This window comes from Cucurbita maxima, unplaced genomic scaffold (assembly GCF_002738345.1).
Source record: "Cucurbita maxima cultivar Rimu unplaced genomic scaffold, Cmax_1.0 Cma_Scf00018, whole genome shotgun sequence".
NCBI classification, from domain to species: Eukaryota; Viridiplantae; Streptophyta; class Magnoliopsida; order Cucurbitales; family Cucurbitaceae; genus Cucurbita; species Cucurbita maxima.
Genome location: NW_019272034.1, coordinates 3,834,517 through 3,852,824, shown reverse-complemented (window position 1 = coordinate 3,852,824; position 18,308 = coordinate 3,834,517). Strand labels below are relative to the sequence as shown.

At 38.4% G+C, this 18,308-nt stretch overlaps 3 protein-coding genes and 1 non-coding gene across 5 annotated transcripts in view; 3 read left to right on the top strand and 1 right to left on the bottom strand.

Moving 5' to 3' along the window:
• The first annotated feature begins 186 nt into the window (after positions 1-186).
• Positions 187-18,308, top strand: part of LOC111492594 — a 24,451-nt gene continuing 6,329 nt past the window's right edge. The window contains exons 1-4 of the mRNA XM_023141951.1: positions 187-750; positions 840-943; positions 1,038-1,149; positions 10,275-10,280. Of these exons, the coding sequence (XP_022997719.1) occupies positions 202-750; positions 840-943; positions 1,038-1,149; positions 10,275-10,280 (771 nt within the window). The 5' untranslated portion in view covers positions 187-201. The remainder of the gene's footprint in view (positions 751-839; positions 944-1,037; positions 1,150-10,274; positions 10,281-18,308) is intronic.
• Positions 1,541-1,621, bottom strand: TRNAL-CAG. Its single transcript has one exon. It is a non-coding gene; the product is annotated as a tRNA-Leu (tRNA).
• Positions 2,585-6,350, top strand: LOC111492598 (transcription factor RF2b-like). The gene is made up of 4 exons (XM_023141957.1): positions 2,585-3,274; positions 4,602-4,734; positions 5,458-5,542; positions 5,655-6,350. The coding sequence occupies exons 1-4, from the start codon at positions 2,814-2,816 to the stop codon at positions 6,029-6,031; spliced, it is 1,056 nt and encodes a 351-aa protein (XP_022997725.1). The 5' UTR covers positions 2,585-2,813; the 3' UTR covers positions 6,032-6,350.
• Positions 14,308-18,308, top strand: part of LOC111492597 (UDP-xylose transporter 3) — a 6,574-nt gene continuing 2,573 nt past the window's right edge. The window contains exons 1-4 of one of the 2 annotated variants that reach the window (XM_023141955.1): positions 14,308-14,505; positions 14,836-14,997; positions 15,921-16,105; positions 16,355-16,422. In XM_023141955.1, the coding sequence (XP_022997723.1) occupies positions 14,877-14,997; positions 15,921-16,105; positions 16,355-16,422 (374 nt within the window). In that variant the 5' untranslated portion in view covers positions 14,308-14,505; positions 14,836-14,876. Of the gene's footprint in view, positions 14,506-14,634; positions 14,756-14,835; positions 14,998-15,920; positions 16,106-16,354; positions 16,423-18,308 lie in introns of those variants that run through there. The other variant, XM_023141956.1, reaches the window with a different exon arrangement.

The following is an 18,308-nucleotide window of genomic DNA, read 5'->3' as shown; positions in this document are numbered from 1 at the left end:
TTATTCATTTATCTTTATCCATCGATAAGATCGAGATTATTGATATATTTTATCTTGTTTGAGCCGAAGAAAATGATGCAGGAAATAGTCCAGAATGGCAGATACCGGCCAGGTTTTTGGCTTTAATCCATGGAGCCGCCAATGGTGATGATTTATAAAGCAGACCCTTTGAAGTCCCAAGTATTTGGAATCTAATCCGCCATGGATGATGGAGGAGGGTTCAAAAAGGCAAGAATGGAGCTTGAAGCACTCTACGAGGGGGTGCCAGATGAGTCGGTGAATCTCACCTTCCGACATCTCACAGACGTCAATGTTCAATCCAGAGCCAACCCATCAATCCAAATTCCAATCCCTAGAGATAATCAAAGCACCCCATTAACCAAACTCCCCAGCCTAGACTTCAACAGAGCCCTCCAAGCGGCCAACCAATACTCCCGCCCTGACTCCAAAATCAGCCTCCACCCGAGCGCGCAGGTCGGTGGGAGTAGTAGTGGGTCGCCGCTTGCCCCTGCCGGCCACATTCAAAGCCGTCCAACTTCGGAGCATGAGTACATGCATGCCCATGTTGGTGGGTTGAGGCCGGCTTTGGAGTACAGTGCAGCCTACGAGGAGGCAAGTCGCATCAGCGGCATGGGTTCCATGTATCTTCATCACAGAGCCACTCCGGGGAGACGCCGCCCGGGGATTCCTCACTCCAATATCTGCACCAACTGCACCACCTACATCTATGTCTTCCGCCATCGTTGCCTGGTGTGCATCCATTTCATTTCCAACACAAAAAAACATATTTACAGTAACAATCCACTGAAAACACATGCATATTGCTATGAATCTGGCAGGTCTGTGGGAGAGTTTACTGCCGGCAATGTGTGAGAATTGGGATGGGGGAGATGACGGAGGGAAGAAAGTGCATAGAGTGTTTGGGAAGAAAATTCAGTCACAGGTTAATTATTGAACCCTCCAACTTTATAGGAATTGATTTTAAAATTTATTAAAAATTAGAGACTAAAATTGAATGGGGTATCATCATTCATCAGGTACATAGGGGAGGCAGGAGATGTGGGTTGCTTCGGTTGGAGGTACTCAACTGCAGTGAAGCACGCAGAGCTAAAGTGGGCGGAGAAAGGGCCTCGCCGGAGAGGAGAGAGAGTCCCACGGAGAGGGTGCGGCGGCGGTGGGATAACGAACTCCATGAGTATGATGTCGGCAAGTCAGAGCCCATGGGCACCGGCCACAACCAGTGTGGATATTTCTGCCGTTTACAGTTCTCGTTTCGCCGCCATGTCGTCCCCTCATTCTCCGGCTCACCGCCACCATTTACCGTTTTAGTTTCATGGTTTCGCCAATTCCTTATATTCATATTGTATTATTTTGACGTTTAAATCTATTTATCCGTTTTATGTTAGAAGTAGATATTGGAGGATTTAGTTGGTGTCTCAAATAAAATAATTAAATTAACTAAATTTAATATTGGAGGATTACTTCATTTAATTAATAAGTGATAAAATATTAATCTGTGTTGTTATCACATTAAATTTTTTGTCAAGAATGGGATTCGAACCCATGCCCTTTCGGACCAGTACCTGAAACTGGCGCCTTAGACCAACTCGGCCATCTTGACCTTATGCTTGTTCGGAGTAATTTTAAATTTAATCATATCTTGTAAACCATTAGGTATTAAATCGGTAAGTTTTTTTGTTTATTCAAGTTTCAATTTGGATGAAATTTAAATTTGGTGTATGTTTAAACCATTGGAAAACAAAAATTATCTTCTAAAATTTATTAAAACTAAAATTTAGCTATGATAAATCACCGGCTCTGATGACTCATTTTTACTTAACTCGGCCCGAACAATACCAAAAGACTTACAACCCTATTCCCGTCTTTGTGAATTGGGACACAATAAGATAATAGTAGGAATCATACCAATTTTAGGATAGAAACAAATGTCTTATTCATTAACGGAGTGACCTTATTTATTAAACTCAACACTAAAGAGTCATTACTACACACATATGGCATGGACTTTTGAAAACAAATGGAAGCTCAAGCAAAGTGAAATTGCAGGTCATTTCGGTAAAGACAAAATTCCATTAGAAATTATTTGACGACTCTTTAGAAAAACCACCCGATTTTTTCCACCATACGTAGTACCTCATAAAAACATATACAACACATACGTAAATACAAAAATGTCACTAATAATCTCATAAACTTAGAAACAGACATTACATGTGGCTTAAATGTTTTTTTTCTTCTTTTCTTTTTTCTCATAAACATTACAATCGAACATAATAAAACTAACAAATAATAAGCATAAAATAAAATTAATATAATTGATAAATTAAAATGGATTAAAATCAAACCTATAATTAGGTTAAATTAAAAAGCACTAGATTTATCTCGTGTATGTAATGGGTTCTCCAAACAAAAAAATTTAATTCAACCCAACTTTTATAATTTGAATATGTTCGAGTTAGGAAGTCATATCAACTTAGTTGTCTAACTGGAGAAAATAAAAACTTTAATTTTTTGATAAATAAAAATTAGTTAGCATTATCCACGAACAAGAAAAGAGGCTGTGGATAGAGAATTTTAGTGTCTACTACAGTAAGAGTGGCAGTTGACGCCATTAATAAATTTAAGCAATTTCTACTTTCCTCTACTGTCGCCATTGCTAGCGACGCGCAAAGAAGAACAACAAGATGAAGATAATGAAGAAGACGAACCGCCGGACTAATGGCTTGCACTAATCCAACGGCAACGCCATCTTCCCCGCACTCACAGCCCAACAATTTACAGTAGCTTCGGAAATGCAAGATCCGGCGTCAAATCCCGATTCCTCCATCTCCAACAATGCTTCTACTCCCAACACTCATCTTCCGCCGCCGCCGCCGCCCTCTTCTACTAGACCCCACCACCGCAGGGCCCACTCCGAACTCACATTTCGGTTCCCTGATGACATCATGGATCTCTCTTCCTCTGATCCCTTCACTGCCGGATCCGCCGCCCTCGCTTTAGACGAGATCGGATCTGAGGACGACCTCTTTTCCACCTACATTGATGTAGACAAGCTTGGTCCCGGCACTTCTTCTGCAGATCACACCGCTAATGCTGAACCTGAGAAGACTCCCAGACCGAGGCATAGATATAGCAACTCTGTTGATGGTTCCACATCTACCAGTGTGTTTGGGGATGTACTGGACGCCAAGAAAGCTATGCCTCCTGATAAACTAGCTGAGCTTTGGACTCTTGATCCCAAGCGCGCCAAAAGGTCTCTCTCTCTTCCTCCATTGTCTTCCTTCTTAATGCGTATTCATTCTTGATTTAACTGATTACTGGTCATGGTCAATAGATTTAATGAAACTGGACCTCTTTCTGCCTCCAAAATTCAAGCAACTTGAGCTCTAAGCATAAAAATAACCCTCACTGCACTGTTCCCAATAACTTCAGCGCTACTTCTGATACCCTCTCCTTTAGAGATTTGAACAATGAGCCCTCACTTTTACAGGGTGGACCCATTGTAGCGTATAGATGTGGCTCAAATCTGGTCAGAGTAATGAAGGAAGAGAAAGGGACGTGCTCAATTTAGGTTCATATCGATTGAGCAATTGCTAAACTAGATTCTTGGGAGAGTTGAGAAGGGAATTTAGAAATGGTTTGAAGAAGCCCAGATCCTGCAGGTAGTCATATTAGAGAAAGGAAACAATTATCAAGGGAAAGGAGAAACTTAAGGGATATGAGTACGCTATAATTCTTGCTTTTTGACCAGAAAAACTCTCTTATTGATGTCATTGAAGACACTTACCCTAATTAATGCCGCCTATGCAAGTCTAGTGATGAAACTCAGTGCTATCTTTCCTTGTCGTTATGTCTGGTGGTTCTGTTGTATTATTTTCAGCTCCTTTGACTGGACCAATCTTTATGAATGGCATCATGCTCTTTTTACTCTCATTTTGGATACTCATCCTTTCAAAAGGGAGACAAAGATTAATCTGTCCAACTTTCTTGAGAGATTTTTTTCTTTTTTGTCTGCTTGGATGGAGAGGATAGAAGAATGTTCTTGAGGTTTTCTGGGAGACTTTACTTTTTCCTTCTTGCTTTTGCTGCAAAGGGAATTATAGGTATAGTTTTTTTTACACTTGTTGGAAGACCTTTTGGAAATTTCCTTAGCTTGGGCTTTTTTTCTTCTTTTTTGATTATTTCATTATATCGATAAAAGTGTATCTTATGAGAAACTAAAGGATCGGAGTACCTTTTGCATGATGGGTCAGCAAGAAAATAAGAACAGTGGCTTAAGCTATTAGGTGTAGGCGCCAATTCTGAGGATGGGATGGTTTAATAATAAAAGGTTTTGGGAGGTTGTGTGGGAGAGATTAAAAGACAAAGCATAGAGGAAAAACATGTATCCACTTACATCTATGATCTACATACCTTTTAAAGCTTCAGTTTTGCACGGATGAATAATAATGATAGCAATAAATAAGTAAATTGAAGAGATATAAGAAGTTACCAGACATGTCTTCATTTTAGCATTCAGCACTTTCAACCATTCATTTAGGAATCTGTTCAGTGCTGTTCCTTGCGTTGTCCTTGTATAGGATTTTGGCCAATCGACAGTCTGCTTCCCGTTCTAAAGAGAGGAAGGCACGATACATGCAGGAGCTCGAGCGCAAAGTTCAGACCCTTCAAACAGAGGCGACAACTCTCTCAGCTCAACTCGCACTGTTCCAAGTATGTGTTGCTAAATCAAAATTAAGCTTTCATCTTTAAAAGCTTTGGGAATTCTGAGCAAGAACCTTTTTTGAGTCTACTTAGCTCTTGGTTTATTTAACATATCAACTTAGTCTCAATTCTATTGCTACTTTTTGGCTTGAAAAGTTTGATTCTGATGTATTTGTCTTCTAGATTCTTTCTGGGCTTGCATTTTAATCTAAAGAAACCAAAAAGTTACATGGTTTTGTGAGATGCATCTACTTGTGATTTCTTGTTGTTTGAGGAACTGAACTTGAACAGATTGATCCATATTTTCATAACTATAACTTCGTATAATTTGTAACCTCATATGACTTTTTTTTTAGAATATGTGGAAAGAAAGAAATCAGAGAATATTTGCAGAAAAAACACAAACCTAAATAAAACTTTTCGGACTATATCTTGGTGTAACCTGTCTAATATTTTTACTTCCTATAGTATACCTCCCTCCTTTCAAATTGAGAAGGTCTAATTTCAATCATCAATGAACTTGTCTCTTAAAAAAAAAAAAAAAAAAAAGAAAAAGAAGAAGAAAAAAGAAGACAAGATTTTGATTTGATCAACACTAGTGACAAAGCAAGAAATTTTATTACAGTTTTCTTTTTGTCCATGCTCCTTTTCAGTTCAGACCTGCGCCTTCTTAAGAATGTGTAGCCTTTCATATTATCTAACTTAGTATTAAACATGGGGCTTTTTGTATAGAGGGATACGACAGGTCTTAGTAGTGAAAATACAGAACTTAAGCTTCGGTTGCAGGCAATGGAGCAACAGGCTCATTTGCGAGATGGTAAGCACTTCCTAGATTACTTGTATCACCAAATTACCCTAAGAATTTTCCTTTCTATCATCACATGTTCTCGCCTTGGTTAATAGAAATCATCACTGTCTATGTGACACAGCCTTGAATGAAGCACTAAAGAACGAAGTTGAGAGGCTCAAAGTAGCCACTGGAGAGACATCAGGCGCCTCCGATTCCTTCAACTTGGGGGGAATGCCTCATATGCCATATTTAGCATCCAGTTTCTTTCCCCTTCATCAGCAGCCAGGTTCTGCCGGCACCCACAACATGCTGCAGATGCCATTATACGGCCATTCCTCATCAAACATGTCAATACATCCTCCGCATCATCAGCTGAATTCACATCAATTCTCTGATAACATGCAGAGTGATCCACTTGGGCGATTACAGGGTCTGGATATCAGCAGCAATGGATCTCCTCTGGTGAAATCAGAAGTCCCTTCTCTTTCTGCTAGTGAAAGTAGCGCCACATTTTGATGCAGACTGTTATCCGGCTTGCTGACTTGCTCATGTCCATGTCCAGTTCATGAGCTTGGTGTCAAGTTTATTATTGTTTATAGCTCGACTTCTAGAGGCCATTTGGTGCGCTGGTTTGGAATCAGAAACACATAGGGTGGGTTGATTTGTTGGAATCCTTGAGTTTGATTAGTCTGTTCTTTGTTTTGATTTTTTTAGACTGGTTTTTCTTATCTCCATTTTTTGTGACTTGCTAATTGTTTTTGAATTGCGTAACATTATTTTGACCTATGAATCAATTGTCCCAACCTTATTCAAATCAGAATTATACTATGAATTAGTAGTTGTTCAAACATATTATTAGATTCATCATACAAAAAATTTCTATAACATATATGAAGAGAAAGGGAAGGAGTGTGTGCTTTACTTGATCTTGTAGGGAACAGTGGCGCCGCATTTCTCCGAGATCGTAGTTGATTCCAGGCATTGCGGAAATGCCATTCTTAATGCAGTTCTCCGGTCAGCGGTGGTGGTGGAACCGATCGAAATCAGGCTCTTTATGGCAGAGCCGCATTCCGGCGCCACCTCCCCTCCCTAATACGCCTAGCTGATGCACGGAGTTAGCCACTCCATCACCTGGCTGCAACTCACCGCCGCCTCCGCACCCGCCACCACCACCATCTTCCACACTCTTTCCCTTCCTCGCCATATCTTTATAGTTTTCACTCCACAACTGATTAATGCACCCTCCTCCCGCCCGCCTCTGTTCGCCTCTTCTTTTTATAACGTGGCTATGGAAACGATAAATTATTCACTAAATTTACCTTAGTACCCAAAGATATTTACCGAGCGGACGGGGGCAGAGATGTCTTTTCTATCCTCGTCTTCCATTTCAAATCCTCTTCCCGTTAAATTTTCTATTTATTTTTGTAAGAACAGTGATATTACTCGTTAGGTTATGGAGCATGCTGCATTTTCTATTTATTTTTGTAAGAACGGTGATATTACTCATTAGGTTATGGAGTTGCTGCTTATTTATAGCTGAGTCAACGGGGTTATACATAGTAAAACTATATTTGTTAAATGACATGTAAATTGTCATAATAAATAGCTATGTATAGTAAAAATCCCGAGCTTTGAAAATGTACTTTCTGTATTTTTTGTATTCTCTCTTAATGTACATACTTGAAGTTATCAATATAAATCCTTTAGTCTGAGTTCTCCTTGCATTTTCTCTATCATGTTTTTTGTGTTCATCTAGATCGAGTGTGTACGTTGTTGTGCGATCCTAACAACTGGTATCAGAACTAGGCGGAAGTCACCACGATCTGTGAAGATGGAAAGTTCAAAGATTGGAATTGAGAAGTTCAATGGATCCGATTTCGATTTCTGGAAAATGCAGATTGAAGATTATCTGTATCAGAAAGATCTTCACGAACCCTTGTTGGGGGTGATGCCGAATACCATGACCACGAAGCAGTGAAAGCTCAAGGATCGACAAGCATTAGAGCTAATCCGGTTGACGCTATCCAGAAACATGGCGTTCAATATCATCAAGGAGAAGACAACGTCAGATCTGTTGAAGGCGCTGTCGAATATGTACGAAAAATCGTCGGCTATGAACAAGGTGTATTTGATGCGGAGATTGTTCAATCTACAGATGTCTGAAGGTGGATCTGTTGTTGATCATATAAATGAACTCAATATGATCGTAAGTCAACTGAGTTCGGTGGAAATTAATTTCGAGGATGAAATTAAAGCATTGATTTTGATGTCATCTTTACCCGAGTCGTGGGATATTGTTGTTGCCGCAATCAGTAGTTCGCGAGGATCTGATAAACTGAAGTTTGATCAAATTCGAGATATAGTTCTCAGCGAAAGTATTCACAAACGAGAAATTGAAAATTCATCTAGAAGTTCTCTCAGTGTTGACCAACGGTGAAGAAGTAAACCGAAGGGCCCAAACAAAGGACGATCAAAATCAAAGAACCGAGAAAAATCTCCAAGTAGACCAAACATAATGGGTTGGAATTGTGGAGAAAAATGTCACTTTCGAACAGGTTGTACAAGATGAAAGAGGAAGCAGAATCACAAATCTGAAGATGATGATGATTCTATAAATTCAGCAGAAGACATTGAGGATGCTCTAATCCTCAGTGGATAGTTCGATTGAATCCTGGATTTTGGATTCAAGTGCATCTTTTCATTCGTCTCCAAATAAAGAGATGTTCCGGAATTTCAAGTCTGGAAATTTTGAGAAGGTGTATCTTACCAACAACAAAGATTTGGAGATTAAAGGAGAAGAAGATGTCTGCATAAAAACTCCGGCAGGAAATCAGTGAACATTAAAGGATGTCAGATATATTCCTGGTCTCAAGAAGAACCTGATCTCTATTGGTCAGTTGGACAGCACGGGTTATGCAACAAAGTTAGGGAAGTGTTCGTGGAGAATTATGAAGGGTGCTACGGTGGTAGCACGTGGCTCAAAATCTGGATCCTTATATACCACGGCAGGGTGTATGAACATAGCTGATGTTGCTGATAGTGCTTCAAATTCAAGTCTATGACACAATAGACTTGGACATATGAGCGTGAAAGAAATGAAGACGCTGGCTGCGAAAAGAAGTTTTAGAAAGTCTGAAATCTGTTGATGTGGGTTTTGTGAGATCAATGTTATGAGCAAACAAAAACAAGTCAGCTTCACAAAGACTGCCAGAGAATTGAAGAAAGTGCAGTTGAAAATGGAACCAAATGTGGAGCAAGGTTTGACAAAGCAAGTGGGAGTTGAGCTTGAGTTGCAGGAAAACTCACTTAGTGATGTTGTAGCAGATACTCATGAAACTCCTGAGACTACTGCTGAGGAACCATATGTGGAGCAAGGTTCCAAGACCACGAAGTAAGTGGGAGTTGAGCTTGAGTTGCAGGGAAACTCACCTAGTGATGTCGTAGCAGATACTCAAGAAACTCCTAAGACTACTGTTGAGGAACCGATGTGGAGCAAGGTTCCAAGACAACAAAGCAAGTGGGAGTTGAGGTTGAGTTTCGGAGAAAATCACCGAGTGATCTTGTAGCAGATACTCAACAAACTCCTGAGGTTGTTGCAGAAGAACCAGCAGTAGAGCAAGTGACACCTGAACCGGTGTTGAGAAGATCATCTTGTACTATCAGAGTACCATATATGCATGTACCTTCATTACACTATTTGTTGCTGATTAAAGGGAACCATAGCCCTTTGATGAGGTCCTACAGTTGGAGGATACAACCAAATAGGAGCAAGCCATGGATGATGGGACGTCTAGGCTTAAAAAATGCGTTGTACTAAGGTTGAGTACGTGGCAATAGCTGAAGCTGGAAAGAAGACAATATGGATAACTCCCTATCTAGAAGAATTGGGCAAGAAGCAACATGAAAAGATTCTTTATAGAGATAGTCAAAGTGTCATACAGTTGGTGAGGAACCCGGTCTATCATTTAAAGATAAAACACGAAAGACGATACCATTTCACTTGCAGGTTAGTAGAAGATGGTGATGTGTTTTGAGAAGATAGAGGGTGCAAAGAATCCAGCAAACATGTTGACAAAATGTGTTGATGTTGGAATATTGAGGTTGTGTAAAACCTCAATTAGTATGGTGCAGTGAAGATATTCATGATCGTCTGAGAATGAAATTCTTGGTTGACTGGATCAGTCTTCAAGTGTGAGAATTGTTAGGTTATGGAGCCTGCTGCTTATTTATAGCTAAGTCAACCGTTATACATAGTAAAGCTATATTTGGTAAATAATATGTAAATTATCATAAATAGTAAATAGTTATGTATAGTAAAAAGCTATATCGGGTAAAACTACATATGGTAAATAGTTATATATAGTAGATAGTTATATCTAAAGCTGAAAATGTGTTTTGTATTCTTTGTATTCTCTCTTACTATACACTCTTACTATACATACTTGAAGTCATCAATCTAAATCTTTTAGTCAGAGTTCTACTTGCATTTTCTCTATACTGTTCTTTGTGTTCATCTAGATTGAGTGTGTGCATTGTTGTGCGATCCTAACATTACTCACCTTTTTATATATATATTTTAAAAATATATTCAAAAAATTAAATGTAAAATATATCTAATAATATTTTATAAACAAAAATATAATATAATGTTTAATATAAAATTTTAATATTACAATATGTTTTTTTCGAGACGAGGATTTAACTAAACATGAATGGAGTTAGAGAATATAATCTCAGTCTCGATTCTCATTTAACTAAGGAGAGAAACTTCACATCACTCCTTCCCTCGAGAGTTAAACGAACATCTCTAACCCTACTAACTAATAAATTATAAGAGACGGGTAAACGGGAATCTACTAAAAACCCAAATTTTATTAAGTTCACTTTTGATCATTGTTTATTAATCTTAAATTATTTATTTAAATAAATTTGAATGAGCGATTACATTTCAATTATGATAGTCTGTATTAGAATCATATTTATTGGTTGAGATCGAAGAAACTATGTTTTATTGGCAAGAAATCTTTGGCCAGTATTCAAGATTTAGAATATTGCTTAGATGAGATTGCCAATAAAGTCGATGAGATTGATATGGTAGCTGGCCGCTTAGACAAGATATCCCGTTCAAGGATTGATGTTTAAGGTTGAGATCCTAGAAGATAAATTCACACGATTTGGTGGCTTCAAGTGTGGGGATAGCTCGATGGACTATGTTGCACAAATGCTCGAGCATGTCGAAGGTTTGAACAACTCCCAAAAACCGATAGCTTAGATGACCTTAGACCTCTTTAAAGATGTTTGGATCTATGTTGGCATAGAGATATATCAATTCGACAACCTTACTTATTATAGTTATAGTAAAGAAAGTCTTGGTAAAATTAAGAGACTAGAGTGGACAAGTTGATTTTGTTACTGTCACGATCGACGACTTTGACGTGGTATTGGAGATGAAATTTCTCCTCAAATATAGAGTTATATTGATAACCCTCAATAGATATATAGTAATTAAGGGGTAAAAAATAAGAGCGATACCGCCTCTCCAGCTGAAGTATGGTCTCGTTCGTAAATAGCCAACGTTGATTTTGAAATTATTACACGTTATTCTTTTCATGCTTAAAATGATTAAAAAAACATATTATTATATATTTAAAATTAATTTATTGTTTAATTTTACATTTTTAATGTCAAATTTTTACCACAATTATGTTCGGGTCCAAATCGCACTTTCTTAGTAACACAGCAATAATTGTGCTATTTCGACTCAGTGAATAAGTCAGTTTTATAAAAATCATACTCCACCGATAATTCTAACGTACAACACTCATTCTCGAGTGGGGAGCGAGTTCAAGACCAAAAAAAGCCAGAGCATCTCTTCCTTTTCGCTCTGCCTCGAGGGTTTAAGGGTTCGTGGGCACAGTTGAACAAGGCTAGTCGAACCTCAAATCACGTTTCAAGAGAAAATGTTTTATACCGCATGAGTGACAAATTAGTTGAAAATAATTTTAAAAAAAGATTGAACATCAATTGCATTGAAAACAAGCTCTGAAATAATTAGGTTTGATAACTACTTGGTCCCATTTAATTATGTCTGTCATAAATAGACATACTTGTCTTTTTTTTTTCTTTAAAATTTTAATTTTGATAAATATAATTCTCGTAAATATTTTTTATTATTTCCTATTTTGTAATATATATATATATATGTATGTATATATTATTTACTTTTTTTTTATTATTATTATCGGAAGAAATCCAACGCTATCGCCAATCGCTCTCGTCCACGAAAACCACATTGGAAGCACACTTTCCTTCCTCGCCAGCGAGTAATCGAGCATCAAAGCTCTTCCATATGCTTGAAGAGTCTTCCTCGCTAGCGAATTTACATAAGACTTTAGGTTTAGTCTCTAATGGTTAGGGAGGACACCGAACAATGTGCCAACCTTCTCGCTGTTTCCTACAGGGGGTAGACATGAGGCGGTGTGCCAGTAAGGATGATGGCCTCAAGAAGGGTGGATTGTGATGTCCCGATGGGTAGGAGAACAAAAATAAGGGTGTGGAGAAACCTTCCCCAGCGGACTCTAGAGAATACCTGCGTTACACATGTCTGGTCTTGAGGGAAACATCAAAGGGAAAGCCCAAAGAGGACAATATCTGCTAGCGGTGGATCTGGGGCGTTAAAAATGTTATCAGAGCTAGACACCGGATGATGTGTCAGCCTTCTCGCTGTTCTTCGAAATAAGGAAGGGGGGTAGACAGGAGGTGGATCTGGGGCGTTAAAAATGTTATCAGAGCTAGACAACGACGATGCGTCAGTCTTCTCGCTGTTCTCCCAAATAAGGATGCTAGACCTCGAAGGGGTGAATTTGGTGGCGAAGGAAATGCCCAAAGAGGACAATATCTGTTCGCGGTGGATCTAGGATATTAAAGGACAATGTGTCAGCCTTTTCGCTGTTCTCCGAAGGGGGGTAGACACGATGCGGTGTGCCAGTAAAGACGCAGCCTTTTCGCTGTTCTCCGAAGGGGGGTAGACACGAGGCGGTGTGCCAGTAAAGACGTTGGACCTCGAAGGGGGTGAGGTATCAGAGCTAGACACCAGACGATGTGCTAGCCTTCTCGCTGTTCTCCGAAATAAGGAAGGGGGGTAGACACGAGGTGGATCTAGGGCGTTAAAAATGTTATCAGAGCTAGACAACAGACGATGTGCCAGTCTTCTCGCTGTTCTCCGAAATAAGGATGCTAGACCTCGAAGGGGTGAATTTGGTGGCGAAGGAAAAGCCCAAAGAGGACAATATCTGTTAGCGGTGGATCTAGGATATTAAAGGACAATGTGTCAGCCTTTTCGCTGTTCTCCGAAGGGGGGTAGACACGAGGCGGTGTGCCAGTAAAGACGCAGCCTTTTCGCTGTTCTCCGAAGGGGGGTAGACATGAGGCGGTGTGCCAGTAAAGACGCTGGACCTCGAAGGGGGTGAGGTATCAAAGCTAGACACCGGACGATGTGCTAGCCTTCTCGCTGTTCTCCGAAATAAGGAAGGGGGGTAGACACGAGGTGGATCTAGNTCAGAGCTAGACAACGACGATGCGTCAGTCTTCTCGCTGTTCTCCCAAATAAGGATGCTAGACCTCGAAGGGGTGAATTTGGTGGCGAAGGAAAAGCCCAAAGAGGACAATATCTGTTAGCGGTGGATCTAGGATATTAAAGGACAATGTGTCAGCCTTTTCGCTGTTCTCCGAAGGGGGGTAGACACGAGGCGGTGTGCCAGTAAAGACGCAGCCTTTTCGCTGTTCTCCGAAGGGGGGTAGACATGAGGCGGTGTGCCAGTAAAGACGCTGGACCTCGAAGGGGGTGAGGTATCAAAGCTAGACACCGGACGATGTGCTAGCCTTCTCGCTGTTCTCCGAAATAAGGAAGGGGGGTAGACACGAGGTGGATCTAGGGCGTTAAAAATGTTATCAGAGCTAGACAACAGACGATGTGCCAGTCTTCTCGCTGTTCTCCGAAATAAGGATGCTAGACCTCGAAGGGGTGAATTTGGTGGCGAAGGAAAAGCCCAAAGAAGACAATATCTGTTAGCGGTGGATCTACGATATTAAAGGACAATGTGTCAGCCTTTTCGCTGTTCTCCGAAGGGGGGTAGACACGAGGCGGTGTGCCAGTAAAGACGCTGGACCTCGAAGGGGGTGAGGTATTAGAGCTAGACACCGGACGATGTGCCAGCCTTCTTGCTGTTCTCCGAAATAAGGACGCTAGACCTCGAAGGGGTGAATTTGGTGGCGAAAGGAAAGCCCAAAGAGAACAATATCTGCTAGCGGTGGATCTGGGACGTTAAAAATGGTACCAAAACTAGACACCGAACGATGTGCCAGTCTTCTCGCTGTTATCCGAAATAAGAACGCTGGACCTCGAAGGAGTGAATTTGATGGCGATCGCACATCAATTAGAGAAAGAAACGAGAAAGAACCGAGAAAGAAACTGAGTGCCAGAGAAGAAAATGGAATTATTAAAATAATTAGAAAAAAAAAAAGACTACTCGGATGATGACATTAATATGATATAGTCGTGGGAAACGCCTCTATGTTACCTCGACTGTCTTATTATTACATTTTAATTTTTAAATATTTATTTATTTATTTTAATTATTAAAAAATAAAAATAATATATTATTCCAATTTTCATTTGGTGGACAGCCTCTCCGTCTCCGTTGTACAATACGATCAGAATAGCGACTAATTAAAAACTAAAAAAAAGAATTAATAATTAATTAAATTCTATGGTTTTGTTATTATGATTCTCATACGTTTTTTCGTCTCTTCTTCGTTCTATTTCTTCTCCATTGTCATAACTGTTAAAGCTTTCTTCCTTCGCCATTAAAGCTCACGCACACTGCTCCAATCAATCTTCTCTGCATTTTCTATTTACAGAGATTCTTCTCCTACCGCACCGCATACGTCTACGCCCTACGCTTCTCAATCCTTCCATCTGTCGGTCCGCGGTATGTCTGTTTCCTTTTCCTCACTTTTCTGTCCGCCTAGTAGATCTGTGCTTTTCCCCGCCAATTTTTCTGTAGATCTTATTCACTGTATTGTTTAATTACGTTTTCTTATATTTTTGTATGTGTGTTTCTTTCTGTTTATTTTCCAATTCTGATGCTCCATGCTTTCGTGTTTATGAATCGATTATGCTTGAATTTGGTTATTCTTGATGAATTTCTATTTGTTCAGCTAGCACCGCCATATTTCTTCGTNTGTTCGTAGTTTATGTGCGCTGTTTTTTTTTTTTTTTTTTTTTTTTTTTTTTTTGACGGTGGTGAGTGGAATTGCAGAATCTAGATCGAGGTAGGACGAGACATCGAGGAGCCTGAAAATGAGTGACGGCCAGAAGTTCCAGCTCGGGACTATCGGCGCATTAAGTTTGTCGGTGGTTTCTTCTGTCTCGATTGTCATATGCAACAAGGCACTTATTAGCACACTCGGTTTCACGTTCGGTGAGTTGCTAAATATCCAAGACCTTGATTTCACGTCTTTCAATTGCGTTATTTTGAATAGATTCCATGTGCGATATTGACGTAGTTTAGTCTCCTCCCAACTGAGGCACGATCATTTACTTTTCTAAGAATTGGAGATCTATATGGATTATAGGCTCCGATATCTTGCATTAAATTTTAATTGAGCGCAAGATTTTCCACCAGAGCTTGGATTTGGTGGACTTAGATGTATTCTTGATTGAACACTTCAAGCCGAGCAGAGAAATGTTATTTGTGCTTTCAATTTTCCTGTCACAGAAATGCATTGCTACTCTTTAACGAACTTTCATTCTATGTAAATTTATGCATTACTTCATCTTGTGTTAAAAGATCATTTGAAAAGGTCAATATCCTTATCTGACCCAAGCTTCTAGCTCTATTAATAATTTAACGTGATATGATGTTAGGAGGTCTTGTTTTAAATTCCTATAATATCATTTTCTCTCCATTTCATATTAATAATTGATTTGTAAGATCTCATGAATTAAGATTAATATAAGAAACTACATGTGAGGGAGGGATGTTAAAGAACGAGTTGAGAAGACTAAATTTATCCATATTCTTATCTTAATAAAAAAATGTACTACTCTCTTTTGTATTTTGTCTGATCATAACATTATTTAATTTCAGTACAAAATGATTTAGCACTCACATTATCAACTTATCACATGCCTACAGAAAAATAGTGACCTTCTGAAACTAGATCAATATATAGTTCTGTTAATTTTATCACGAGAAGAGTGACCCTCCCTTTTTGTCTATCTATTTGTGCTAAACTATGAGCAGAAGCTACCTGTTGTCACTTGGATCTGTCTTTTCTTTTCTTTTTTTTTTTTTTTTTTTTTGGTGAACTGATACATTAACGGAACTTGGTTGATGCGCAGCCACTACATTGACAAGCTGGCATCTGCTTGTTACATTTTGTTCTCTTCATGTGGCACTATTGATGAAACTGTTTGAACATAAGCCTTTTGATGCAAGAGCTGTTATGGGATTTGGAATACTAAATGGAATCTCAATTGGGCTTCTAAATCTTAGCTTGGGTTTCAACTCTGTTGGCTTCTATCAGGTAAAATCACATCTGTGGACAGAACGTGTTATCCTTCATATGGTTTTATAAGGTCTCCTCTTTTTCTAAGATGCAATGTCAAGTATGAATTCAAAAATGTTCGTGCATAAATGTCTTTGAGCATGTTCCTACTTATATTACATTAGTGATTGTATTTTCTCAAGAATTATTTTTAATTATGAAACCAAGTTTTGATTTATTTTTATCTCCCGGCTCTTTGAATAAGGAGTATATTGATTGCTATTCCAGATGACGAAACTGGCAATCATCCCCTGTACTGTTCTTTTGGAGACCGTTTTCTTCCGGAAAAAGTTCAGGTAAGTCTAATAACTGTTGAATTCTTCATATATAAAACTATTTTATTTTCCTTTTTTCAAGCAAGAGGCCTCTTATTCTTATGTTATTTTAAAAAAAAATTTAATCAAGATCTTTACCTGATTATCAGTACTGCTTTTGAAATGTGAGAAACAGGATTAGTGGTAATATGTCGTCATCAGACATGTTTCACCCCACCTTGTTATTATTTTAGATGAGGTTATTACTTGATTCGGCAAGATTTTGTTGTGATTTTAATATGACCCATATTGAGGCACAAAATTTTGCTAAATCTCAAGCTCATTGCAATAGTGTTAGATGCCACTGATTTCAATATCTTTTTTTTTTTTTTTTTTTTTTTTTTTTTGTAAGCTCTTGTTTCTTAAGATATACAAGAAACAATGACAACCTGAAATGCAGAAACTGGTTGTTTCATATGCTTTCAGGTCTTTCTACGCCTTTTCTTGATATTTTAATAAGTCATTTGTGATAACATGAGCACTTACATATGCATGGTATTCTTGGGTGATTTTTTTTTTTTGTTAGTGTAGCCAACGCCATTGTCAAGGACCTAAATGGTCTACTTTTCTTCGAAAGGATGTTGGACAATATGAAAAGCTCTGAAACTTTTTCTTGGGTTACGAATAATAGAGTTACAGAAATGTTTTCTCATTGAGGGTCATAAAGAAGTTACACAGTGGATCCTACACTGAACATTTGAATTCTAGAACTGTTTAGAAACCTTGACCACTTAAAAAGCCAAACGGCCCAACCCAACCTTAAACTGAACTTGTTTTATCGGGAACCCAACCTTAAACTGAACTTGTTTTATCGGGGTTGAATTATGGTTCTTTCAAATCAGTTGGTGTAAAATTGGATCAATATGGATTCATAAATAAAAAGATACATCTTATTAAAGGGTAAAGTCTGTGTGTCTATATTTCATTTCACTTGGGGCATTCTTTGGACCTTTTTCTCTTTGCTAAATTTCAAAACAATTGAATTAAAAATTTGAACTGGAACTTTGCAAATAGCATAAATTTCTGAAATGATATTTCTACTTTTACATTTAAAATAGGACAAATAGGTTTCCGAAAGTATTTATCTTTTATTTATTATTCTACATTTTTCTAAAATAAACAACTCAAACAACTTGAACAAATTGGTCCAATGATTACAAGGGGAAGTTGGAATAAGTCTGGAGGTTAACTAGAATTATTTAAGTTAAACAAACTCGTTACTTTGGATACTCGAGTTTGATCCAAAACTTCACTGAGCCGATTGCCCTCTGAAACTCCTTTATATATCTTTAGCTACATTTTCTGGAGAAGTAAATAATTCAACTCCTTTGAACTGAAAGTTCGAGTGCTTAGCCTTGTATTTGTAATAATAGGTCCAAAACTTCACTTGGCTGATTCCCATATAACACCTTTGTTGAATTGAAAGATTTGCTTAGCCTTCTATTTGTAATATGAGTTTATTAGTTCAATATGCTTTGTGCTAGTTGATCATCCCTTCTATAATCTCCTTGGACTGGCATTTTTTTTTCTCCTCGTAATTTTGTATTGCCAATGAAAATTTTTCTTTCCAAATATAAATAAATAAATAGAAAAAAAAAAAAAAAAGGAGGAATCTCAAGTTGTAACATATGCATGATGTCCTTTGGTTTTTTTTAGCATATTCACATTTTCATCCATCAGATTAATAATTAGATCATACTTCCTGAAAACTTAATGCCTTTACTTGGTTCCTTAATTTTTATTTTATTTTCCCCCCCTGTGAAGCATCATGTTATTCTGTCCTGATTAAGCTGAAAATGGCAAATGTATCAAGTTGTCATTTGCCATTGAGATTGTGTTTCTTAAAGTTCCAACCCCCTCCCCTCCCC

Bases quoted from the DNA above. Each gene is read 5' to 3' on its own strand.
- LOC111492598 (XM_023141957.1), top strand. From the start codon at position 2,814: ATGCAAGATCCGGCGTCAAATCCCGATTCCTCCATCTCCAACAATGCT. The intron at 3,275-4,601 runs GTCTCTCTCTCT...GTCCTTGTATAG, and splicing joins GATCCCAAGCGCGCCAAAAG to GATTTTGGCCAATCGACAGT. The intron at 4,735-5,457 runs GTATGTGTTGCT...CTTTTTGTATAG, and splicing joins CTCAACTCGCACTGTTCCAA to AGGGATACGACAGGTCTTAG.